This window comes from Caretta caretta, chromosome 8 (genome assembly GCF_965140235.1).
Source record: "Caretta caretta isolate rCarCar2 chromosome 8, rCarCar1.hap1, whole genome shotgun sequence".
Classification (NCBI taxonomy): Eukaryota; Metazoa; Chordata; order Testudines; family Cheloniidae; genus Caretta; species Caretta caretta.
The window spans coordinates 36,427,375-36,449,715 of record NC_134213.1 but is presented as its reverse complement, the minus strand read 5'-3'; the positions used below and the strand labels follow the sequence as shown (position 1 = coordinate 36,449,715).

The 22,341-nt window shown below is 42.3% G+C and overlaps 1 protein-coding gene across 5 annotated transcripts in view; it reads left to right on the top strand.

Moving 5' to 3' along the window:
- Window positions 1-22,341, top strand: part of NRG2 (neuregulin 2) — a 313,668-nt gene that overhangs the window by 203,525 nt on the left and 87,802 nt on the right. For 3 of the 5 annotated variants that reach the window (XM_048861434.2, XM_075131393.1, XM_075131395.1), the window contains exons 3-4: window positions 5,904-6,022; window positions 13,579-13,644. In XM_048861434.2, the coding sequence (XP_048717391.1) occupies window positions 5,904-6,022; window positions 13,579-13,644 (185 nt within the window). The remainder of the gene's footprint in view (window positions 1-5,903; window positions 6,023-13,578; window positions 13,645-22,341) is intronic. The other 2 variants (XM_075131394.1, XM_048861435.2) reach the window with 1 other exon arrangement.

Below are 22,341 nucleotides of genomic sequence, written 5' to 3'. Positions count from 1 at the left end.
CAGTTTAGTATCACCTGCAAACTTTGCCACCTCACTATTCACCCCTTTCTCTAGATCATTTATGAATAAGTTGATTAGGATTGGTCCTAGGACTGACCCTTGGGGAACACCACTAGTTACCCCTCTCCATTCTGAAAATTTACCATTTATTCCAACCCTTTGTTCCCTGTCTTTTAACCAGTTCTCAGTCCATGAAAGGATCTTCCTTCTTATCCCAGGACAACTTAATGTACGTAAGAGCCTTTGGTGAGGGACCTTGTCAAAGGCTTTCTGAAAATCTAAGTACACTATGTCCACATGTTTGTTGACTCCCTCAAAGAACGCTAATAGATTAGTAAGACATGATCTCACTTTACAGAAACCACGTCGACTTTTGCCCAACAATTTATGTTCTTCTACGTGTCTGACAATTTTATTCTTTACTATTGTTTCAGCTAATTTGCCCAGTACTGACGTTTGACTTACCGGTCTGTAATTGCCGGGATCACCTCTAGAGCCCCTTTTAAATATTGGCGTTACATTAGCTATCTTCCAGTAAGTGGGTACGGAAGCTGATTTAAAGGACAGGTTACAAACCATAGTTAATAGTTCCGCAATTTCACATTTGAGTTCTTTCAGAACTCTTGGGTGAATACCATCTGGTCCCGGTGACTTGACACTGTTAAGTTTCTCAGTTAATTCCAAAATCTCCTCTAATGACACTTCAATCTGTGACAATTCCTCAGATTTGTCACCGACAAAGGATGGCTCAGATTTGGGAATCTCCCCAACATCCTCAGCCATGAAGACTAAATCAAAGAATTCATTTAGTTTCTCCCCAATGATTTTGTCGTCTTTAAGTGCTCCTTTTGTATCTCGATTGTCCAGGACCCCACTGGTTGTTTAGCAGTCTTCCTGCTTGTGATGTACTTAAAACACGTTTTGTAATTACCTTTTGAGTTTTTGGCTAGCTGTTCTTCAAACTCCTTTTTGGCTTTTCTTATTACATTTTTACATTTAATTTGACAGTGTTTATGCTCCTTTCTATTTACCTCACTAGGATCTGACTTCCACTTTTTAAAAGATGCCTTTTTATCTCTCACTGTTTCTTTTATATGGTTTTAAGCCACGGTGGCTCTTTTTTAGTTCTTTTACTATGTTTTTTAATTTGGGGTATACATTTAAGTTGGGCCTCTATTATGGTGTCTTTGAAAAGTGTCCATGCAGCTTGCAGGGATTTCACTCTAGTCACTGTACCTTTTAATTTCTGTTTAACTAACCTTCTCATTTTTGCATAGTTCCTCTTTCTGAAATTAAATGCCACAGTGTTGGGCTGCTCAGGTGTTCTTCCCACCACAGGAATGTTAAATGTTATTATATTATGGTCACTATTTCCAAGCAGTCCTGTTATAGTTACCTCTTGGGCCAGAGTGGGAGAAATGGCCTTGGCAGACAGCTGTCACAGTTAACTTGTGGCAAGGGCGGAATGCTGGCCTGGGGGACAGGAAATAAGGACTCCAACCCGCCCTCCCCTGGGAGAGGCTGCTGCTTGTCTAACCACTTCCACACCTCACTTCTCTCTTTTGTTCTGTTTAAGTTATTTTATGTTCCCCGTTTGCTGTCTGTTTTTATCACCTAATCTTGACATAGCTAGATTATGCCCTGGAATACAAAACTGCATGCTTGGAGTCATGCATGCTGTTTTGAAACACCCACAGGTGTGTCTGGCTTTCAAAACTGTATTCTATAAAAAGTGAATAAAATGTCAGGTTAAGGAATAGGTTGGTTCAAGTTTGCTTCTGAGGGTGGGAGAAAATTTAAGGTTGTGACTCATTTCTGAACCAGCTCTCCATCCCTAATGCAATCCAGGTGCTTTCCTGTGGCCATATCCTCCACACAATCCATTATACTTCCTTTTGATGGACTCTTCCATTTGATCTCACTCATCCTGTTGTCTGCTTTGGAAGATGAATTTCCTTAAGTTCCTCAAATTTAGGGGACTGAGTGCAAATGCAAAGTCATACAGCTGCTTCAGATTCTTGGAGTGAGTACTGCGTAGGACAGCAGGTTTCTGCTTGGAGGACAGTTAATGAACTGACCGTTCCCAATCTTCGAGCCAGATATTAAATTACTCAGTTTAGTTGAGATACACCCCATGCAGAGGACCAGAACAAGACTAGGCACCATTTAGCCCATCCAAATGGGACTTAAAATGGGATGCAAGTGGTACATACATATGCCTTTGTGCTAGCTCTAAGCACAGAGGTGAATTTCACTCTCTCCCCTTTCATAATGTTATCAAAGCAGAGTGGAATTTAGTTAATATTTAACCATATCATCCTAATTAATGTCCTTTGTAAAGGTAACCTTTATGAATTTCCTTTCTAGTATCTCCTGATGGTAGTTCTTTTCTCTAGCATATTTAATATACACAGTACTCTCCTAATAGCAAATATAAGGGCCACCTTCAATGTAATCTTCAAATTCACACTATTAGAGGAGGATAAAATTAATTCCTTTACGGCCTTCTCTGTGTTCACTCAAAATGCATTATCTCCTAGGGAGAATGTCCAAAACTCCATCTTGGTAGTCTAGTTTTAGGAAACTAATAATAATGGTGATATCTTTATAATTTGATCTAATGATTCTCCTCTTGAAGGATCCCAAAGTAGATTATAGCCTATCAATATATAGAACTCAGGCACTAATTCAGACAGCTTCGGGGTGCAGTGTGGTAGCTGTTTAACAGCTTATAGCAACACCACATAAGTAGTTTTATAGGAGATGAATGGGGTGGGGGGAAGCTGTTTCCAACTGGAAATAAATGGGGGTTGGATTTAGGGAGGGGAAAAAATTGGAATTTCACCCAGACACTGCTGCTAATATTTCTCAGAATCTTTAATGACCAAAATTGGTCTGGATCTTTTTGTCTCATCCAAAAGTCAGGAAACAGGAGTATGAGTTGAGATCATTGATTGTATTCCCAAATATAGTATTCACTATGGCTAAGTAATATACGAAGAAAATATGTGACTAAATCATAGGTACTGAGGGGGAAAAAACAATAGGGTAGAATCTACCCCAGAGTAAGTTTAAAATCAATGTAGTTACACCAAGGATGAATTAAGATATAACCCTGTCCCCTTTGCTGAATGAAGTCTATATGGAGCCAGGATGACTGCTTTTCTCAAGAAGAATGCAATGGCCTGCCATGAGGGTAACACTTATGACTAGATCTCAGCGGGAAATGGCTTTCCCATCCTGCAAAAAATGTTAAAATATTAGAAAAATGTTCCCATCTCATTTCAGGACAAAAGATCAGAATCTTGGAAACTTTGGAACTCCTTCTCCTAAACAATCAGTGTCCGCAATAACCTCACTGCTTTCAAAACTAAACACAAAACTCAGCTGTTTGACTTACATTTTCCATAATAATTGTATGATCATTTTAAAAACACACATACCAATCAAAATCAATAAACCCTTCCCTAAGGGAAATGTTAAATATGCCAAGAACTAATCCCTGCGGGACTGCCCTGGAAACCCCTCAGTCAATGATGATTCCCTATTTAGAGTTACGTGTTGAGACCTATCGGTTTGGCCAGCTTTTAGTCCATTTAATGTGTGCTAGGATAATTTTATATATTTCTAGTTTTTAATCAAAATATTGTGTGGTACCAAGTCAAAGTATGTTATGTCAACACCATTTATTAGTCACACTTTGTAATCTCATAAAAAAAAATCAAGTTAGTTGGACAGAATCTATTTTCCATAAACCCTCGTTGATTTGCATTAATTACATGACCTTCCTTTAATTCTTTATTAATTGAGACACATATCAGCTGCTCCATTATCTTGCCCAGGCCTGTTGTCAGACTGGGAGGCCTATAATTATCCATGTCATCTCATTTACCCTTTTAAAAATATGGGCAGACTAGCTTTTTTCCAGACTTCTGGAACATCCCCAGTGTTCTAAGTCTTATTGAGAATTCTAATAGATCGGTGAGACATGATTTCTCTTTACAAAAACCATTGCAAGTTTCTGATTTATATTCATTACTATCAATTTTTCTTTTCTTTTTTATTTCTTCATTTAATCATTTATACATACAGATGCCTTCATTTCCCTTCTAAACCAGGTTAGCCTTCTTTCTCAATTGTGGCTTTTGGGGCATCTAGCAAAGTGTTTTTAAACAATTTCTGATTATCATTCACATTTTTTGGATTAAATTCTTCCTCCCAGCTGATTGGGCTCATAATTGTTTCCAAAATTGTAAAATTGGCTCTTTTAAAAGCACCAAATATCTAATTCTGGGCTGGACCTAATTCTGTTTACACACTCTAAATGTGATCAAGTCATGATTGTTTGTACATAAGCTACCATTAATTTTTAGTTCTATAATCAGTTCCTTTTTTTCTGTCAAGATGAGGTCTAATATAAAATTCCCCTGTGTTGGATGCAGCACTCTTTGAGTTAGGAAATTGTCATCTATAACATTTAGAAATTAACAGGGATGTTTTAGTATTGTCAGCAAGAGACCTTTAGCATGCGTCCCTCCAGTTGAAATCCCCCATGATCTCGTTGCTTTTCTCGCCTGCATATTATAGATAGATGCGTGAGGAGCTGGTCATCCTGTTCTCTAGTGTCATTGGTGGTCTGTAGCGGACACCAGCTGCTACTCCATCTTGTGCTTTATCTGTTGGGATATTATCAGTAAGCGTTTAAGATCATTTTCCTCTGAGTTATCAGTGACTCGGAAACAGATAATGCCATTTTTGAAATGGAGCGCCATTCCCCCTCCCTTTTTGCCCACTCAATGGGGTATAACCATTGATTTTTAACATTCCAGGTAGAATCAGCGCATGAAACGTGTACCTTGTTAAACAGGATCTTTCCCGAGAATGAGCACGATCTCACACAGTTCTGATGCTAACACACTTCTCACTAGGAGCTCCCATGGTCTTCTCCCATATATCTGTTCCCATGCTAATTAAACTCAGAGTGAGGGACAGATGGTAATGTTAGTTGTCACAATGTATGATGTGGTGGTGGTTGTTCCCAGGTGCTTCTAGTCACTCGGAACCCAGGGACTCCGATGGACTCCAGACCCTGTGTGTTAGCAATACCCAGTGTATGGATGCTGCTTCTAGTTGCTGGCCTAAGTGAGGCTAAAAACAGCCACACCACTAGCTCAGATAGAAGGGGCTGGGGTTTGGGGGCTGAGAGCCCTGGGTTCAAGTCCTGCTGCCAGCTGTATGCTGCAAGTTTGTGTTCAACCAGAGCATATTACACAACGGTGCCTACGTGGTACTTGAACCCTGTGGAGTTCAGAGTCAGTGATCTGGCTTGTTTGCGAGGAAGAGTATATAACACGCTGCTCTAGTTCATGTTTCCCTCTAGTGGCTGGGTCCGGTGGCTATCACAGTTTGCTCCTAACAGGTGTGGGAATATTCACGAAGCTCCAGTAGTCGAGGCCTGTACTTTTGTTGCTGAAGGACCTGAGTTCAGTCCACCTCTGATAACTCGGGTTGTCTGTAGGTGTCGTTACACATACACGGTGAGATAATTAGCTCTTTAGCTACCGGACTAAAGTATAACGCTGTTGGTTTTATGGTGCATCAGACAGCACTTCTGCATCCCCCAGCGCCATTCTTAGGCCTCGGTTCATTGCTAACTCAGAGGGCAGAGCATCGCTTCCTGTATCGCACCAGTACTATTTCCTGTTGTGCTTGTACTTCTCTTGGCAGTGTCCCATCCAAATACTGACCAGACTTAACCCTATGTCATTTGTGAGCTCAGACAGCATGAGATCAGCACAAGGTGACCCAACCTATTTGGGACAGGTGGTGGGAAAGGGCTTTAATTTAATAAATATTGTTCATGGTTGAGTAAAAAAAAAAAAAAATTCTTTATTTTTCAACAGAAAAATTTCCAGGCTGCAGTTCAATAAGGTGAAGCTGGAAGATGCTGGGGAGTATAGCTGTGAAGCGGAGAATGTTCTAGGGAAAGACACAGCAAAAGGCAGCCTTAATGTGAGAAGTGGTAAGTTGAGACACCAGAGACTGTCAGGAGACAGCTATTGCCTTTCTTACACTGGGACAGCATGTTCTGCACATGATCTGTCTTGTGTATTGTTTAATACTTTCAGGATATCAAGTGAAACAATCTCGGGAGATAAAGAAAAATGCAGCCTAAGCATAAATGTTTATTATCGCCATCTGCCACTGGCAGAGTGGTTGATCTACACTTTAAATAAACTGCAGACTAAATATTATTTAAAAAAAACAATTGGAGGTGGTGGGTTTATACTTTTTAGAAGCATTTCTGAGAAGCAAAGGAGATGACTAGTTAAGGTATAACTTCTCTATGAGTGAAATGCCGACTGATTTTCATCCAGCAAGGTCCCTCTCCCTGGGAGTCACATGTGGGCTACTGAATGAAGTCTGTGGTTGGGTGTCAAAAGACTTTAAATTTTGTTACAGACTTGGTCATGCCACATGATCCTCCTACTGCTTACTACTACAAATAATAATGCTGCTCAAATATGATTAAGTTGTGTTGCTCACAGCTTTAAATGGGACTATTTTCCGTATTAAGCACTCCTTTGGTAGGGTTTGCAGACTTGGGCCTCTACTTGTAACCTTGGGTAGGCTAATCAATCTCTCTATATGTCTTGATTACCCCATCTGTAAAAATAAAAGGTGCCAATCCAGATCTGTAAAGGCCTCCAGATGCAAAATGCTAGTTGCGTGTTAAGCATTGTGTCTGAAGAGAGCCCTCAGGCTCTGTTATATCTTTTCCATTTAGGAAAAGAATCCAAAGTTAGTTAACTGGACAGCACAGCCCCTTTAAACTGTTTGAACTGCATTCTCAAATCTAGACAGTCATTATGATAGCAACATGTGCATGCGCAACCGGTAATTGCGCCTAGAAATCAGACACAGCGCGCATGTATTTTATGGTCTCCACTTAGGCAGGTGTGTTTGGAAAATGTAGTCCTTTTATATGTAACTCTTCTGCCCGTCAGAGTTGGCAGCAACAAGGGCCAGGTTCAGTATCTAGGGGCTCTGTTTTAATAACACAAGGCAAAACCGGCTTGAGCCCCCACCCAGTGACCAGGGATAATTACATACCACCCCCCTGAGCGTCTCTGAGACGCAATACTTCCCCTCTCACAAGCACGGAGTCTGAGTGTAGCAAAAGCCTTTTAATAAAGGAGGGAAACAATGCGCCATTATGTTGGGGAAACACCGCAACCAGGATTCATAACCCAAACCGTGAGCAAAAGACCCACCCCCAAAGTCAGTTTGGCAGTGTTCTTTCCCCCTCAGGGTCTTAAGTCCAGCAGTCACCCCACCCACAGTTTTCTGACAGTGGTCAGTGCAGCCCCCCAGAGTTCAGAAGTTCCTCCGCAGAGTTTACCTCCCAGCCTGGGTGGAAGTGAGAGGAGGTATGGGGGGGGATCTCACGTGCTCCACTGCTCAGGTCGATGGCCGATTGCCACACCTCTCCATGTGACTCTGCTGTAGTCTTCACCGCCTGCTGCTCCTCTCCGCTAGCCGCCTTGCTATCCGCTCTGCTTGCCACCCCGCTATCATTCCATTCACAACACTATCCGCTCACCATGCCACTTCACGAACTGCTCTGCTCCACCAGCCACTCAGCAATATATCTTCAGCCCCTCCACCCCCCACTACTTAACACAGCACTCAGTGATTTCAGCTTGTAGTAGAGGAGCCTCAGTGCTGGTGCACCGTTGGCCCAAAGTGAATTCAGCTCAGCAGCCTGTAACTAGACTCCAAATAAGCTCTGATATTCCACAGTAGAGAGAGAAGGAGGTGCCAGTGGTGTTTCAGACCCTCAAAAGAGGCCCACACCACCAGATACAAATATCTATCCCCAACCTCTCTCAGTTCACTGGGTTTTGGAACCCATATCCCTTATCTAGCGAGTGCTACTTAGTTGATGGTGAGTCCCTCTGTCATAAAACAGTTCCACTGTCCTTGATTCACATAATCAGGGTAACAACACTTTATCCTTCCTGCCCCAATAACAGAGAAACTGGGGATCCCACAGCAGCCAAAGTGACCATTTGGGCTGCTGTGGGCTCATGCTAGGTGGGATGGGTGTGCCTATGCAAACAAGATCAGCCCTGAAGTTCTTTTCCACAACTCGCCACAATTCACCACCAGATGTCAGGGTAGAGCTCATCCTGACTCTGCTTACATATATTTCATCCATCTGAGACTGATAAGTCACTGATGATACTTTCCACTCAATGAGGTTGGAGTCCGCCTGTGTGGTTGTACCTCACCTAGCCCACAGAGCGCTGATAGGAATGCCAGTGAAATACAAAGCATAATTATGGCAATTTAATGCTGCTAGTTCCCACAAATTCCGACGGTATCTGCATTATGTAGCATATAAATATTTCTTCAGATGACAGGTAGGGTATGATATGAGAAGTGTGTGTTGGTGGAAAGGACAAAGGGTTTTCATTCATTCCTTGCCTAGCTTGGAGGTTGCATCTTAGACCGATGTCCACGATCTCACCTGGAATTTGCAAGGGCTATTCTGGCCACTGAAAACCAGAAATAACAAATGCAAAGTTCTGGTCTCTCAGCCTAATTCTCCGGGCTGTCCCCTTACTGAGTGGGAGTTGTAGATTCCATGGTGATGGAAGCACTAGAAATACAGAAAGACTGACTCAGTCGTACCTACTGTAGAGGTGTTAATCCACCACCAAAGCTTCCTCACAAGCATACCTTTGTGGCATTTAGCTGCATTAACAGTAACATCTTTACTCTTGCTGCTTGCCAGTCATCAGCATCAGTGCGGAATAGCTAATACTTAGTACGAGGCCTAGGGCTCTAATGGTGATCACTCGTGAAAGGTAAATATTAAGGTGGTAATCACTGTATGCAATCACAGTCCACCACTATTCTGACCTTGTCAGTCTCCTCTTTGAATCCTTTCATTGGCTCCCTATGCTTCTGCACCAAGTTCAAACTTCTCGTTCTTCCCCACTGCCTGCATCTTTGCTCACCCAGAGTTTCCTGGCTAAGCAGGTACTGCATGCTTCTTCCATTCTCATTTTACTGCCAAATTCTCCCAGCCTGCCCCGTCCAGCTGTCCTTATGCACCAAACAGTGACCCCCTCTTTCTTCAGATCTCTCCTTAAGGAACATGTCTTACGTGATGCCTTTCAGTAGTATGCTTTCCATGATATTTATTGCTCTTTGAGTCTGCATCTTCCTCTGGTGGGTGAACTTCATTGTCTTGTCTATGAATTAAATTGTAAGCTCCTTGGGGCAGGTCCTGTGCGTCTCTTTCAGCATGAGCCTACTGCATAAATCTTTCTTATTCTATAAAGAACATTGATAAACCAGTAAAGAAAGCAGGAAACACAAATACAGCGAAATAGGAAAGAACACATGCATGTCAGAAGTTCACGCTGAACAGTGGTGGCTGTACTACATAGACAGTCAAAGAAAACCAGATACAGGTTACCCATGCCCTTTGATTCATAACTCTTCAAAATGGACTTCACCTGAGTAAAGCAAAGAAGAGAAAAGGAAGAAATAGGAATAAAACCCCAATCTGTGAGAACACTTGCTACAGAATCCTATGTCTTCTACAAGGAAAATAAATCGCAAAATTCTAGATCTTTTTATAGGTGATAAGACGGATGCCAAGTTAACTGATATGATAAAGGTAAGGTCTGATCCAGAGACCCTTGCATGTGGCAGCTCCATTGTGCAATATAACAGTGTGATACTGCTGTGGGGTTTTTGTTTTGTATTTTTAATTAAAAGGAGAGTTTAGCTCTGGTGAAAGGTACTGGATTGGCACCAGGCACTGAGATTCATAGGGCTGATCCCAGCTGCTGACCTCCTACACAGGGGTGCAGTCAGTGCTTAAGTTGTAATGAAAGAGATACTGGGGCTCAAGCAATGATTTAATTTTAAATTTTAAACTTATGACTTTGAATTGGCAATAATAACACCGTACATTCAGTCCATAACACATTGATTTGAAAGAGCAGCCCACTGTACTGTACTAGTGTTAGATGTTTACAACTTTGTATTCTACATCATATACAAAGTAGTAGCATGTGCAGAAAAAAATTAAAAGCAACTGCAGGGAAGAAAAAGTCTGAATATATTTGCTAGCTACAAACCTCTCCACCTTTGCCCTTGCTCTCTTCCGAGTGTTGTTATACAATGTTATTCTCACACCTCTGCTGTACCCGTGCCCCAAACACACACCCATTCTTTGTTCAGTTGAAATTACAATAACGGTGGTATTATATTGTACTACTACTTAACAATGAGCTATGCTGTTACAGTAACAACTTTTAAACGAGTCACTAAATATAGTTAACTATGTCTGCTTTGTTTTCTATATTGTTAAGGAACATTGTTAAGAGCAATGAAAAATTATATTTTAGTCACTTCTTTGGACCGAACAAATATAACCAAATTAAAAAATAAAAAGATTTAAGATCTTTCTTTACCCTAATCCTGCAGTGTTTGGGAGAAGGGGCGTTGGATACAGCCTTGTGCTTTATTTTGCCAGAAAAAACAGCAAGTGTATTTGCACCCGCTACTAGAGCTCTACATGGGACTATTTTTTTAATCCCTGCTCCTGTCCCGCCCTGCAATACCCACTCCTGCATTGTTGGAGGTTTTTCCCACTCAAGCTATTATGGCAGTGGGTCCTGGGGATCCCAGTCCTGCTGCAAGGCACTACTCCCTACCGTTTTTTTTCATCCTCTCCATTTTTCTGCCCTTCTGTGCCCCAGCTTTGCATCCGGGGTGGCTGCACTGCTTGTCCCTCCCTGGTTACGACCCTAATGGGTACAACTGTGTTGAGAATTTTAAGAAAAACATTTCAGAGGAAAAAATAGAGATTTTTTTTCACTTTCCTAACTGATGCAACAAGCCCAGAGGTGTGGGGGCTCTGAACTGCCAAGCCCAGAAGTGCCGGGGCTCATCCCTGACAAGCCCCAGCACAAATTAAGCACTAGCTGCAGCATTATATGTGGAGACCTGGGACCCACAAAACTTGTAACGAGCCTCCTGGGCCAATGGGACTGTGTCACCCCTTCAGTGTGCACTCTGTCCCCTTCTAGCTATGGCTATGCTACAGGTGGAGGTTGATAAGGCTGCTACAGTCTTGGCTCACAGAGCAGGGTCTTTTAGTTCACGCTCTAGAGGCACGTGCGTTTCGACCCATAAGTCTGAGGTTCAATCCCTGCTGCCCACAACCCAGCCAGGGGGCACTATAGTTTTTGCAAAGTAATTTTTACTCCTCCCCACCAACAATTTTTAAAATTTATTTTCTTTTGCGAAAGGTGTCTATTCCAAGTTCTAGGATCCTTTGCTAGGAATTGAATTGGAAATGTAATACATAACAAAGGCCAAAAATAAAGAAGAGCAAAAAAGAAGGCCCAAACCGATGGCCACTCGTAACTCTCAAAAATGCCAATTTGCAAAAATAAACATCCTACCTCCCCTGTCCTCAATTCTCACTGAACCAAAACCTTCCATCCCCCACATCTGAGCCCTTTATAATGGATGGCCTTTTCAGGGCAACTTGTCCAAGCTACTGCAGACCAGGGAGCAGGGAATTCCAAAGTCCCTCAAGTAGCACATGCCCAGACAGCAGCCCTCTCTCTGATAACACAGGGGGCTCCAGCACAAGTGCTTCTGCCAAGCACAACCACAGCAGGACTGAATGGAACGAGGTCTCTCTCAGCCAAGCAGGCCCATGTAGAACTTTATTGGCTGAGATTAGCCCCTTAAATGCATCCCAGGCAGCCGGTCCATACACAGCACTAGTGAGATATGCTGATGAGGAGCTATTCCACTTCACAAGCGAGCAGCTGTGCTCTGTACCAGCTCCGGTTTCCAAAGAAGTGCACACATCACACAAACCCTCGCCACAGTTAGCACTCATTTTAAACCCTGGTCTCAGCGGAGGAATCTAGGACAGAATGACGTCTCCTCTCCATGATACAGGTGGTTCTGGCAAGTCAAGGTCCAGGTGCACTGAGAGAAGTCTCTCACTGCTGTGTCTTGCACTGCACCTGCTCTGTGGGCTAAGGGACTGAATTCTCTAGGGCTGCTTGTTCAGCACTTTCAGCATTAATTACATACACTGAAGGAAATGAAATATGGAAAAGAATTTGTATCTTAGAATAAAAAATATATGAGTTAAATGATGAGTCCATCAAAACTTCTTTCAACAAAAAGTTGGGTTTTTCATTTCCCAGAAAGTGCCTAATTGCCATGAAAATTTTCAGTTTTTCATCAGAAAAAGGAAAAGTCCCACAATAAAAAACTTTCAGATGAAAGTGATTTCCCCCAATTTTTGGCAGTTTTTGGCTGAACATTTTTGATTTTCAGTCAAAAACTTGCAGTTTTCAGTTGCTGAAAGTGAAACATTTTCACTTTTTTGGGGGAACATTAGAATTTTCCAAGCAGCTCCTTCAAGTAATCTACTCTTGACGTGCCAATGGCATAGATTGTAGTGACAAGGCCACATCTAAGAGACAGAAATGCACCCCCCCCTTACCAGATGCATGCGGAGAACCTGAGTTTCAAACCTCTTTTTGCTTTTGTTTGTGTTTTCCTTTAATTGCTCTTTCCCACTGTTCTCTTTCTGTTCACCTTTCAGAGAGGTAAGTGGTGGACATCCCAGTACTGCATCCCCAAGGTGATTTCCCAGAAGTGTCTCCTAGGCCTTGTTGTCCTGCTGGTGTCTCCTTTTCCTTTTGCAAATTTTGAGAGAGATAAGGAGCTGTGCACTGGATAGTGATTGCGCCAGCTGGTGACACCTGTCAACCGTCTTGAGTATAGTGAATAAGGAATGTGCATGCCTAGAATTTTCCAGTATTCCTTACCCATAGAAAATTTCCATACCAAAGCAAACCACTAGTCTATCTAGTCTGATATATCTCCTTGGTTAGTGGCTACTATATTGCACAGAGGAAGGTGAAAAAGCAAACAGGCCGCCATTGTGAAACAGAGAAGTTTCTTCCTGTCTTCTGCAAACTGATCAGTTTAAGCCCTTCAGCATACATGCTGATCATCTATTGCATTACTTTATCTTGCATAGCTACAAATGTTACTTACAGTCATAAAATTATGCTACCTTTCTTAAACTAAGTCAGTGTTTGTCTCAGTGGCTTCCTGTGGCCCCATCTTTGGTTGCTAGTCACCATTACATCAAAGAAGAATCCATCATTCCACTGTCTCATCTATGTGTCAAATTCAGGGCTGTATATCCATTTCCTCCTGCTGCTTTTTAAACACAGGGATGATAATAGAGTGAAGCTTCTTACATCTGGAGGATTAACAAAGAATTGCACTGTGCTGGGCCACTCCTTAACATACCTGTTTTACCTGATTATTCAAATGAAAACGCGAATAGGCCAACCCCTACAAACACATTTAAAATCCTCCTTGGATATTCTGTAACCAGCAAGTCCCTCAACACCTGTTCCAACACATATCCCCAACATAGCTAATCCACCATGATCTTCAGCTGCAAATGGATATTTTGTTCACTGCTTTCTACCTTAATTTCCCCAGGAACAACGAATGCACCACAAGTCTTACCTGCTTCAGAAACTAAATTAGTTGTAATGGAAGACAAGTGTAAGTACCTTCCCCCCAACACCCAGATTCTTTCTCTTTATTTATTTTGCTTTTACAACACATTTCACTTTAATATTTTATCACATGCTGGCATATACTTAATCTCCACTTCTGCTTTAGTTTCCAAGAAAGCCCTTGATCGCTAACTAAATCCTTCAAAGGAAATGTTTGTTTCTGACACCCAAGCTGCAGAGAGAGAGAGGAGCAATTAACGAATGTTGGAATCCTAACTTGTCGATCAGGGTGCTTTAAAAGTTTTAGCCATGCTTTAAGAGATGCAAACTCTTTCAGTGAATAGGTTTTATTTATATAGGTCAGATACATACTTTATTTTCTATTTTCAGTTTGTGTTTTATTTTTCCCCAAGGATAAGTAGGAATATAGGAATACTGGGGGAGGGATAGCTCAGTGGTTTGAGCTTTGGCCTGCTAAACCCAGGGTTGTGCGTTCAATCCTTGAGGGCGCCATTTAGGGATATGGGGCAAAAATTGGGGATTGGTCCTGCTTTGAGCAGGGGGTTGGACTAGATGACCTCCTGAGGTCCCTTCCAACCCTGATATTCTATGATTCTATGAAAGCAAGAAAAAGTACCTACGTAATACATGCATAGTATGGATAGTAGCAGGCAAATAGAGTTGCACTCCATCACTGCATTTTTATCATACATTTCTAGAAAGCAAGAGCAGATTTACTGAAATATTTAATTTGGCTGAAATGTTTTTATCATTCATTTTTATTAGATTGTTTTTCACAAAAGGAATATAGATCATTAAAAATAGAACTACAAATGCTAGCCACCAAGCAGATATATAAAAGCCTGATGTCTGACAGATATATTTATTATACCGTCAGTTCGTTCAGGAGTATAATGCTGTTTCTATAAATGAGTCCCTCTCCCTTTTCAAAGACACCCAACTAACCTAATACAAACAATACACTGGGCATCCCATAATGATCTCATCTAAGATGGCTTCAATGCTTAGAACTGTAGATCAAACAATTTTAAGATCTTTAGTACATTTCCACTTCTATAGAATAATAATAATAAGTCCTGCAGTTTACAGTGTGGACTGCTGTACCTCTGTGGTGAAGATTTCAGTACTGGGGCCATAATCTTTTTCATTGGGAATACTGATGTGAGGAAAGTCAGTCTCACATTTAAGTTTGCAGGATCAGGGCTTAGTTTCAGCCCTTAAGTCACCTTCTACACCTACCAAATCTTCACGAAATGAAGTACTTTGCACTTGCCTTTAAAGTCATAAAAGTATCTGAGCTTCCTTATGCATCATCCTTTGTATTGCTTATTTCAGGGGTGTATGGAGTTAAGGCTTTTAATCCTAGACACAACAGGACCCAGACACCAAGATGCTATGTTGAAACTATAGATAGAATATGATCGGTCCTATAGGTATATTAAAGATGAATGGCTGGAAAATGTGACACCTGGAATGGTGTGTGTGAGAGAATGAAAAAAGTTATCCTTGAGATATATGAGGCAGTTTGTCTAGTGGCTAGAGCAGGGAACTATAACAGCAGGGTGGATTGATTTAAATCAAATTTTAATAACGATTTAAATCAGCAAGCAGAAAACCTTGATTTGAATAATTAAATTTAATCTTATTTTGCATTTGTAACTTTTGATTTTTTCTAAAGAAAGTTTTATTCTCATTGGCTGGTAACCATTAAAAAAGTTCATTTGCAACTAAATATAATCTTTACACTAAATTTGGTGGTACTTTGTGCTATCCAGAAGGACACATTATACCTACAAACATTTATTTAAGCAATTATATAGCTTAACTTACATTTATTCAGATTCCTCATTTTTACTTTTTTTATTATGTTGAAAATAGTCAATGACACATTTTGTATTTACTAGATGATGATTTGTGTCAAACTGTGTTGGAAATTGGAATTTAATTAAAAATTTGCAAACAGCATTTTAAAATTTGTTAGCTAAATAAAACTAACAACTGAGCTGGATACATAAGCAAAAGTTTATTAAAACATTTTGCATTTAAAACTGATTTTATTAGACAAATGACGTATTCTCTATAGATAGGGAACTGATCTGATGGTTTCTGGTCACCAAGTCCTTCAAGATTTTAGAACTAGTAGATTTCATCCTCTCACACCTCATAGGAAAACAGGCTTTCCTTCTTTTTCAACTCCCAATTGGTTTTTCAACTTTAAATGAACTAATCATTGAACCGTACTAGTTGAATAAACTGAAATGGAGAAAATATTCTCTCTGCACCTGCAAAAGAGGCTACTGCTGTCAAAAGCTGGGTGTAGCACTTCAGCAAAGTCTGGCGCCAGTGACTTCTGCTAATTCAGTCCACAGACTTTCTTTAGAACATTGGCAACAAACATGTACCATTTGACTATCATTATTTTTATTTAATTTTAAAGATTTTAATAGCTTCTAGTAAATTTAGGCCTTAATATGGGTTGTTGTTTAAAATTTAAATAGGTTTGTTTTTAAAAAGAAAATCTATTGAATTGAAACTTAAAAATCCAATTTAAATACAAAAATATTTTTTGTTATCTTAGAAAAACTTTGTTTTAAATCAGTCCTGACTAGGAGTCAGGAGAGCTGGGTTGTATTTCCAGCTCTGCCATTTGACTGTTGTGACCCTCTCTGGGCTTCAGTTTCCTCATCTAATAATGCACTTTAAGATGGCTGGAGGAAATAGGGTTACCAACTGTCTAATCGCACATACCCAAACACCTTTGGCCTGCCTCTTCCCCAAGGCCATGCCCTGCCCCACCCCTTTTCTGAGGCCCTTCCCCCACTCACTCCAGCCCCCCTTCCTCAGTCGCTCACTTTTTCCCACCCTCACTCACTTCCACTGGGCTGTGTTTCACTGGGTGAGGGGGTGCGGGCTCTGAGCTGGGCGGTGGGGCCGAGGGGTTTGGAATGTAGGAGGGGGTTCTGGGCTGAGCCTGGGTCAGGGGGTTGGGGTGTGAGAGAGGGGTGAGGGCTCTGGGGGGAGTTTTGGGTGCGGGAGGGGCCTGGGGCAGGGATTTGGGTTGTGGGAGGGAGTTTGGGTGTGGGACCGGGCTCAGGGCTGGGACAGGGGGGCTGGGTTCAGGAGGAGATGAGGGATGGAGTGTGGGCTCTGGGAGGGAGTTTGGGTGTGGGAGGGGGCTCCGGGCTGAGCCTGAGGCAGGGGGTTGGGGTGTGGGAGGGGGTGAGGGCTCTGGGAGGGAGTTTGGGTGCAGGAGAGGGCTCAGGGCTGGGGCAGGGGGTTGGGGTGTGCAGGCTTCAGCCAGGCGGTGGTTACCTTGGGTGGCTCCCAGAAGCAGCGACATATCCAGCAGCAGCCCCTAGGCTCAGGGGTGGCCAGGCAGCTCCATGTGCTACCCCCGCCTGCAGGCACCGCCCCCACAACGCCCATTGGCCGTGGTGTCCCATTCCCAGCCAATGGGAGCTGTGGAGTCAGCGCTCAAGGCGGGGGCAGTGCACAGAGACCCCCTGGCCTCACCTCCACTTAGGGGCCACAGGGACATGCTGGCTGCTTCCGGGAGCCACACGGCATCAGGGCAGATAGGGAGCCTGCCTTAGCCCTGCTACATCACCAGACTTTTAGCCGCCTAAAATCTCCCAGAGATCTCCCAGAATCCAGGAGACTCCCGACCAAACTGGGAGTGTTGGCAACCCTAGGAGGAAAGCATCTATAGAAGCATAAAGTTGTTGGGGTATTATAAGGGTTCAAGAAGATGGATGCTGTAACATAAGAATGGCCATACTGGGTCAGACCAAAGGTCCATCCAGCCCAATATCCTGTCTGCTGACAGTGGCCAATGCCAGGTGGCCCAGAGGGAGTGAACCTAACAGGTAATGATCAAGTGATCTCTCTCCTGCCATCCATCTCCACCCTCTGACAAACAGAGGCTAGGGACACCATTCCTTACCCATCCTGGCTAATAGCCATTAATGGACTTAACCTCCATGAATTTATCCAGTTCTCTTTTGAACCCTGTTATAGTCCTAGCCTTCACAACCTCCTCAGGCAAGGAGTTCCACAGATAGACTGTGTGCTGTGTAAAGAAGAACTTCCTTTTATTTGTTTTAAACCTGCTACCCATTAATTTCATTTGGTGGCCCCTAGTTCTTATATTATTGGAATAAGTAAATAACTTTTCCTTATTCACTTTCTCCACACCACTCATGATTTTATATACCTCTATCATATCCCCCCTTAGTCTCCTCTTTTCCAAGCTGAAAAGTCCTAGCCTCTTTAATCTCTCCTCATATGGGACCAATTCCAAACCACTAATCATTTTAGTTGCCCTTTTCTGAACCTTTTCTAATGCCAGTATATCTTTTTTGAGATGAGGAGACCACAGCTGTGCACAGTATTCAAGATGTGGGCATACCATGGATTTATATAAGGGCAATAAGATATTCTCTGTCTTATTCTCTGTCCCTTTTTAAATGATTCCTAACATCCTGTTTGGTTTTGCTGTGATGCTGGCAGGTGCTTTTTGGGGCCTGGATGGCAGAGGAGAAAATAAAATCGGAAAACCTTGTGAGCTTCAAGAGATCACTTGAGAGATTCTTCCTGAAGCTTGACAAAAATACAGAATATTGCAGCTGTAAGCCGTTGAAACAGGCAGCCAGGTTATGTGTGTTAAGAAGCCTTAACGGCATAAAATGGAGTGTAGTTGTGACTGTTCGGCAGTATCTGTTGTTTCAATTGAAGTGTCCTGAGTTCTGTGGTGGGCGCCTGTACCCACACTACCTATGATCCAGGGGCATGGTTCCCCTGCTTGTGTGCACATACAGGTGCTAGCTCGCTTGGAGTGAGCAGGGCTATAAATAGTGGCGTATCCATAGTGACATGGGTAGCGGTACCGGAGGCAAGGCTGAGCCAGGCCAAATACAAATGCACCTTGAAACCATGGTCCGTACGCAGCGTGGCTCGGCTGCACCTCTGGTGCCACTGCCTGTGCGACTGCACCTTCACTACTAGTTATACTCGTGCTAGCTCTCACTGAGCTTCCACAAGAGCGTGTGCACGGGCAGCAGCATCAGGGCCCGAGCTTGTTGTGCAGACGTGAGCCTGTGTTGCACTGGCGTGTACTTAAATAAACCTGGCTGTCCCTCTGTTGTGCCCTCAAGACCCTTTCACAAACACGATGAGGTCATTTCAGTGAGCAACATTTTACAGAAGATCTAAATGTTGGGATATACCCAGATCAATATAAATTGCAGACACAGAATACTTCCAAAATCAGAAATCGTCCCCATCAACTGCCAGCCTAGTGCAGGTCTGCTCTGACTCGTATGGTTTGATTTAAGAGGCTCCGAAACATTCACAATACTTCGAATAGCAAAACCCCAATGTTAAGGATCAGTTCAGACATTAAAGCGATAGACTTTTGATGGTATTGCAGTGCCAGTTATAAGACAACCTTAGACTGAGAAGATGGTGAATATCAGCATAGAAACCCATGCTCTGCTACATCATTGTCACTTCGTGGACATAAGTGAGTTAATCCAAACTTACACCAGTGTAATTAAGAGGATAATTTGGCCCAGAGACCTCACTGTACTTCATCTCTGATGGAGGGTTGGGCAAACTAGTTTGAAAGGAACCTCAGATTCTGTGTTTTATCAGTAAGTACATTAGGCATATACAGAGCAAGTGATTTGTATACACTCTCAAACCAGCTGAATTCATCTGTCAAACCTAATGTCTAAATATTGAGAGAGTGAAGTGTCTGTACTCTATGAACCCAGCGTTCAATGTTATTTAAAACAAAAAAAAGTGGTGAAAAGCAGGTCTTAACTGGCACGGTTCTCTTGCTCTGATAAACAGTAGCTGTGGTTCATAAAAAATAAAATACAATTTATAGTCCAAACTGCATTAATTAACCCTTTGGAGACGACAGATATAGCATCTCTATAATCTCCTAAGCATTAATTTGGTTAGCAGCATGCTGAAAATCAGTGGTCATAGGGTTAAATCACATCTGATGTATGAGCTGTAACATTCTTTCTCAAGTTCCTGTGCATGCGGATCCCACTCATGGCTGTGCTCTCACCTGCTGCGCTGGAGCATGGTAGGTTTTTCTTTAGCAGCGTCCCCTAGGGGTTGCAAATGTGATCAGCATGCTCTTGCGCACCCCTCCTTAAGAGCATGAAGAGCAGGGAGACCCCAACTGCCAGCCAGTTCTGACAGAGTGTCGGAACTTCTCCGTGTCCCTCTTAGTTAGATGGCTATAGTGTAGGATCGATGGACAGCTAGCTTTCACTTCATTAGATTTTTTTTTGTTTTATGGTCTGCTGGCAAAAAGAAAAAAAAAGTAGGTAGCAGTGGTGGAGGGCTTTTGCGGCTGTTAAGTCTTGGTCATGCTCAATGGGTTTTAAATCTCCTGTGTCGTATAGAAGGGTAATTATTCCGGGAGAGCCATATAATGTCTATGTGTGAGTTTGTTAGGTATTTGAGAAATACACACTGGAGTCCAGAGTGTCCTCAAGATTTTCCTCGTGGAGAAATCCACGAAAGCAGCTTCTGAGAGGGTTCAAAGAGATCTTTCAGATCAGAAGGTACCTTGCCTCAGCAAGCTAAGGTCATTTGGGGAAAAGATTTATTCAATTCCTTTCAGGTGAGTGTCTAGAATTACTGTATCAGGCAATGCTGGCTACATCTAACTACATGCAATGGGACAGAATCACAGACATTTATGATAAACTCCCAGCAGAGTTAGAAGAATCTACTTCCATCTGCTCTGAAGGAATGTTGATAGCAAAAAATCTCTGCAAGCAGCTTTGGACTCAGTGGATGTGATCTGTGGCAACTGAAACTGTCGTCATGAGAAGAGACTCTTGGCTTTCTGTATTGGGCCTGCCTAGGGAGGGCCAGACTATACTACTGGGACCTCCCTTTCAGTGGTCAAGATCTTTTTAGTGCTAAGACAGATGACACATTGCATTCTTTAAAGGACTGTAGAACCACATTAAGGTTGTTTGGTCTCTACACTCTGTCCTTCAGAAGAAAGCAGTATACACCTCAAGCTTCTACCAAACAGAGTTCTCAGCCTGCCACTTCAAACTGTTTCTTCCATCAGAGACCTTTTGATCAAGGAAGACAGAGATCAAGATTCCAGAAGAGGAAATTGTTTGATCCATCTAATATCTTGTCACCATCTGCTTATCCTCAAAAGAAGCACTTTTGATGCTATGGTTGAGGATACATATACAATCTACTTGAATTTATTACCCCCCCCAACACACGCACACTTTTTTTTTTTTTTTTAAAAAAGGATTGAGCTGGAATAACCATGAACCGTGGGTTCTCCTGGTCATCCAGAAGGGTTATATTATAGAATTCCACACCATTCCAGAGATATTTCCAAGAATCTGCCAGTTAATTTCAGATCTGAGGACTCATCCTCAGAACCATGTAAGAGTCTCCCTAAAACTATTAGGCAACATGGCTCTTGTACTTATGTAACCCCTTTCTCCAGGCTCAGAATGAGACCACTTCCATCCTGGATCAAATGGGTGTTTTGGCTGAGTGTCCACCCAATAGGGATAAGAATAAAGATAGCACAGCCAGTCCATAGAGTCCCTGAACAGAAGCAAAATGTCCTGGGAACTCCATTTCAGACTCTAAATCCTACCAAGGTTCCCATCACCAATATATCCCAACAGGGGTGGGGCGCTCATCTAGATCCATTTCAGATGCATGGTGTTTGGTCTGTAAAGAACTCCTTGATGTACTGGAGCTAAGAGTGATTTGCTTAGCATTCAGGTCTTTCCTTCCACTACTACAGGGTCTGTCAGTTCAAGTGCTGTGGACAATTGCACAGTGATTGTCTAATATTAAACAAACAAGGACAGGCAAGATCAGACCCTCTTTATCAAGAAGCCGTAATGCTGTGGAAATGGTGCATTTAGTATCACGTCAGTATTGTAGCACTTCATCTACCAGGACAGGACAATGTCTGTGCTTCATCTGGACCCTGCATCTTTGGACTTGACAGTGTGGAAGATTTTTGGTTAATGCCTAAGTATAAGGAATATTCATTGTAGGTACCAACAGTCTTTTTGCAGAAAGAAAACCTTCTACTAGAAAAAACATACATGGCAAAATGAAAGAGTTTTTTTCAGATGGGGGTGAAGACAAGAAGATGTGTTCCTACCTATTCTTCTATTCCACTTGTTCTGGATTACCTTTTACTTAAAACAGTTTAGTTTGTCTTAAGTTGTCTTTAGTTTGTTTTAAGTTCCATGAATGTATTCATTTAGTATTTTTGGCTTGTCACCCACCGATTACAGGTTTGTCTGTCCTTTCCCATCAAACAGTTGTCAGATTCCTAAAAGGTTTGAATCTCATGTTTCCCCCAGCTAGAAATATACCTCCCTGATGAGACTTGAATTTAGTGCTTTCGGCTCTAAGGGAACTGCCTTTTGAACCATTATCACCTTTTTCTAGTCAACACTTAGCCACTGAAAAGCAGCTTTCATAGGTATTACTTCTGCCTGCAGAGTTAGCAAAATCCAAGCTCTCACCACCTCCTCCCATCCCCACCCTGGTACACTGTTTTTCATACTGACAGAGTCAGATTTAGAGCTCATCCTAAATTCATACCAAAGGTGGTGTCAGACTTCCATTTTAACCTGTATATTCAATTACTGGTTTTCTTTCCTAGACCTCATGCATCTGACATGCAGAGTATGAA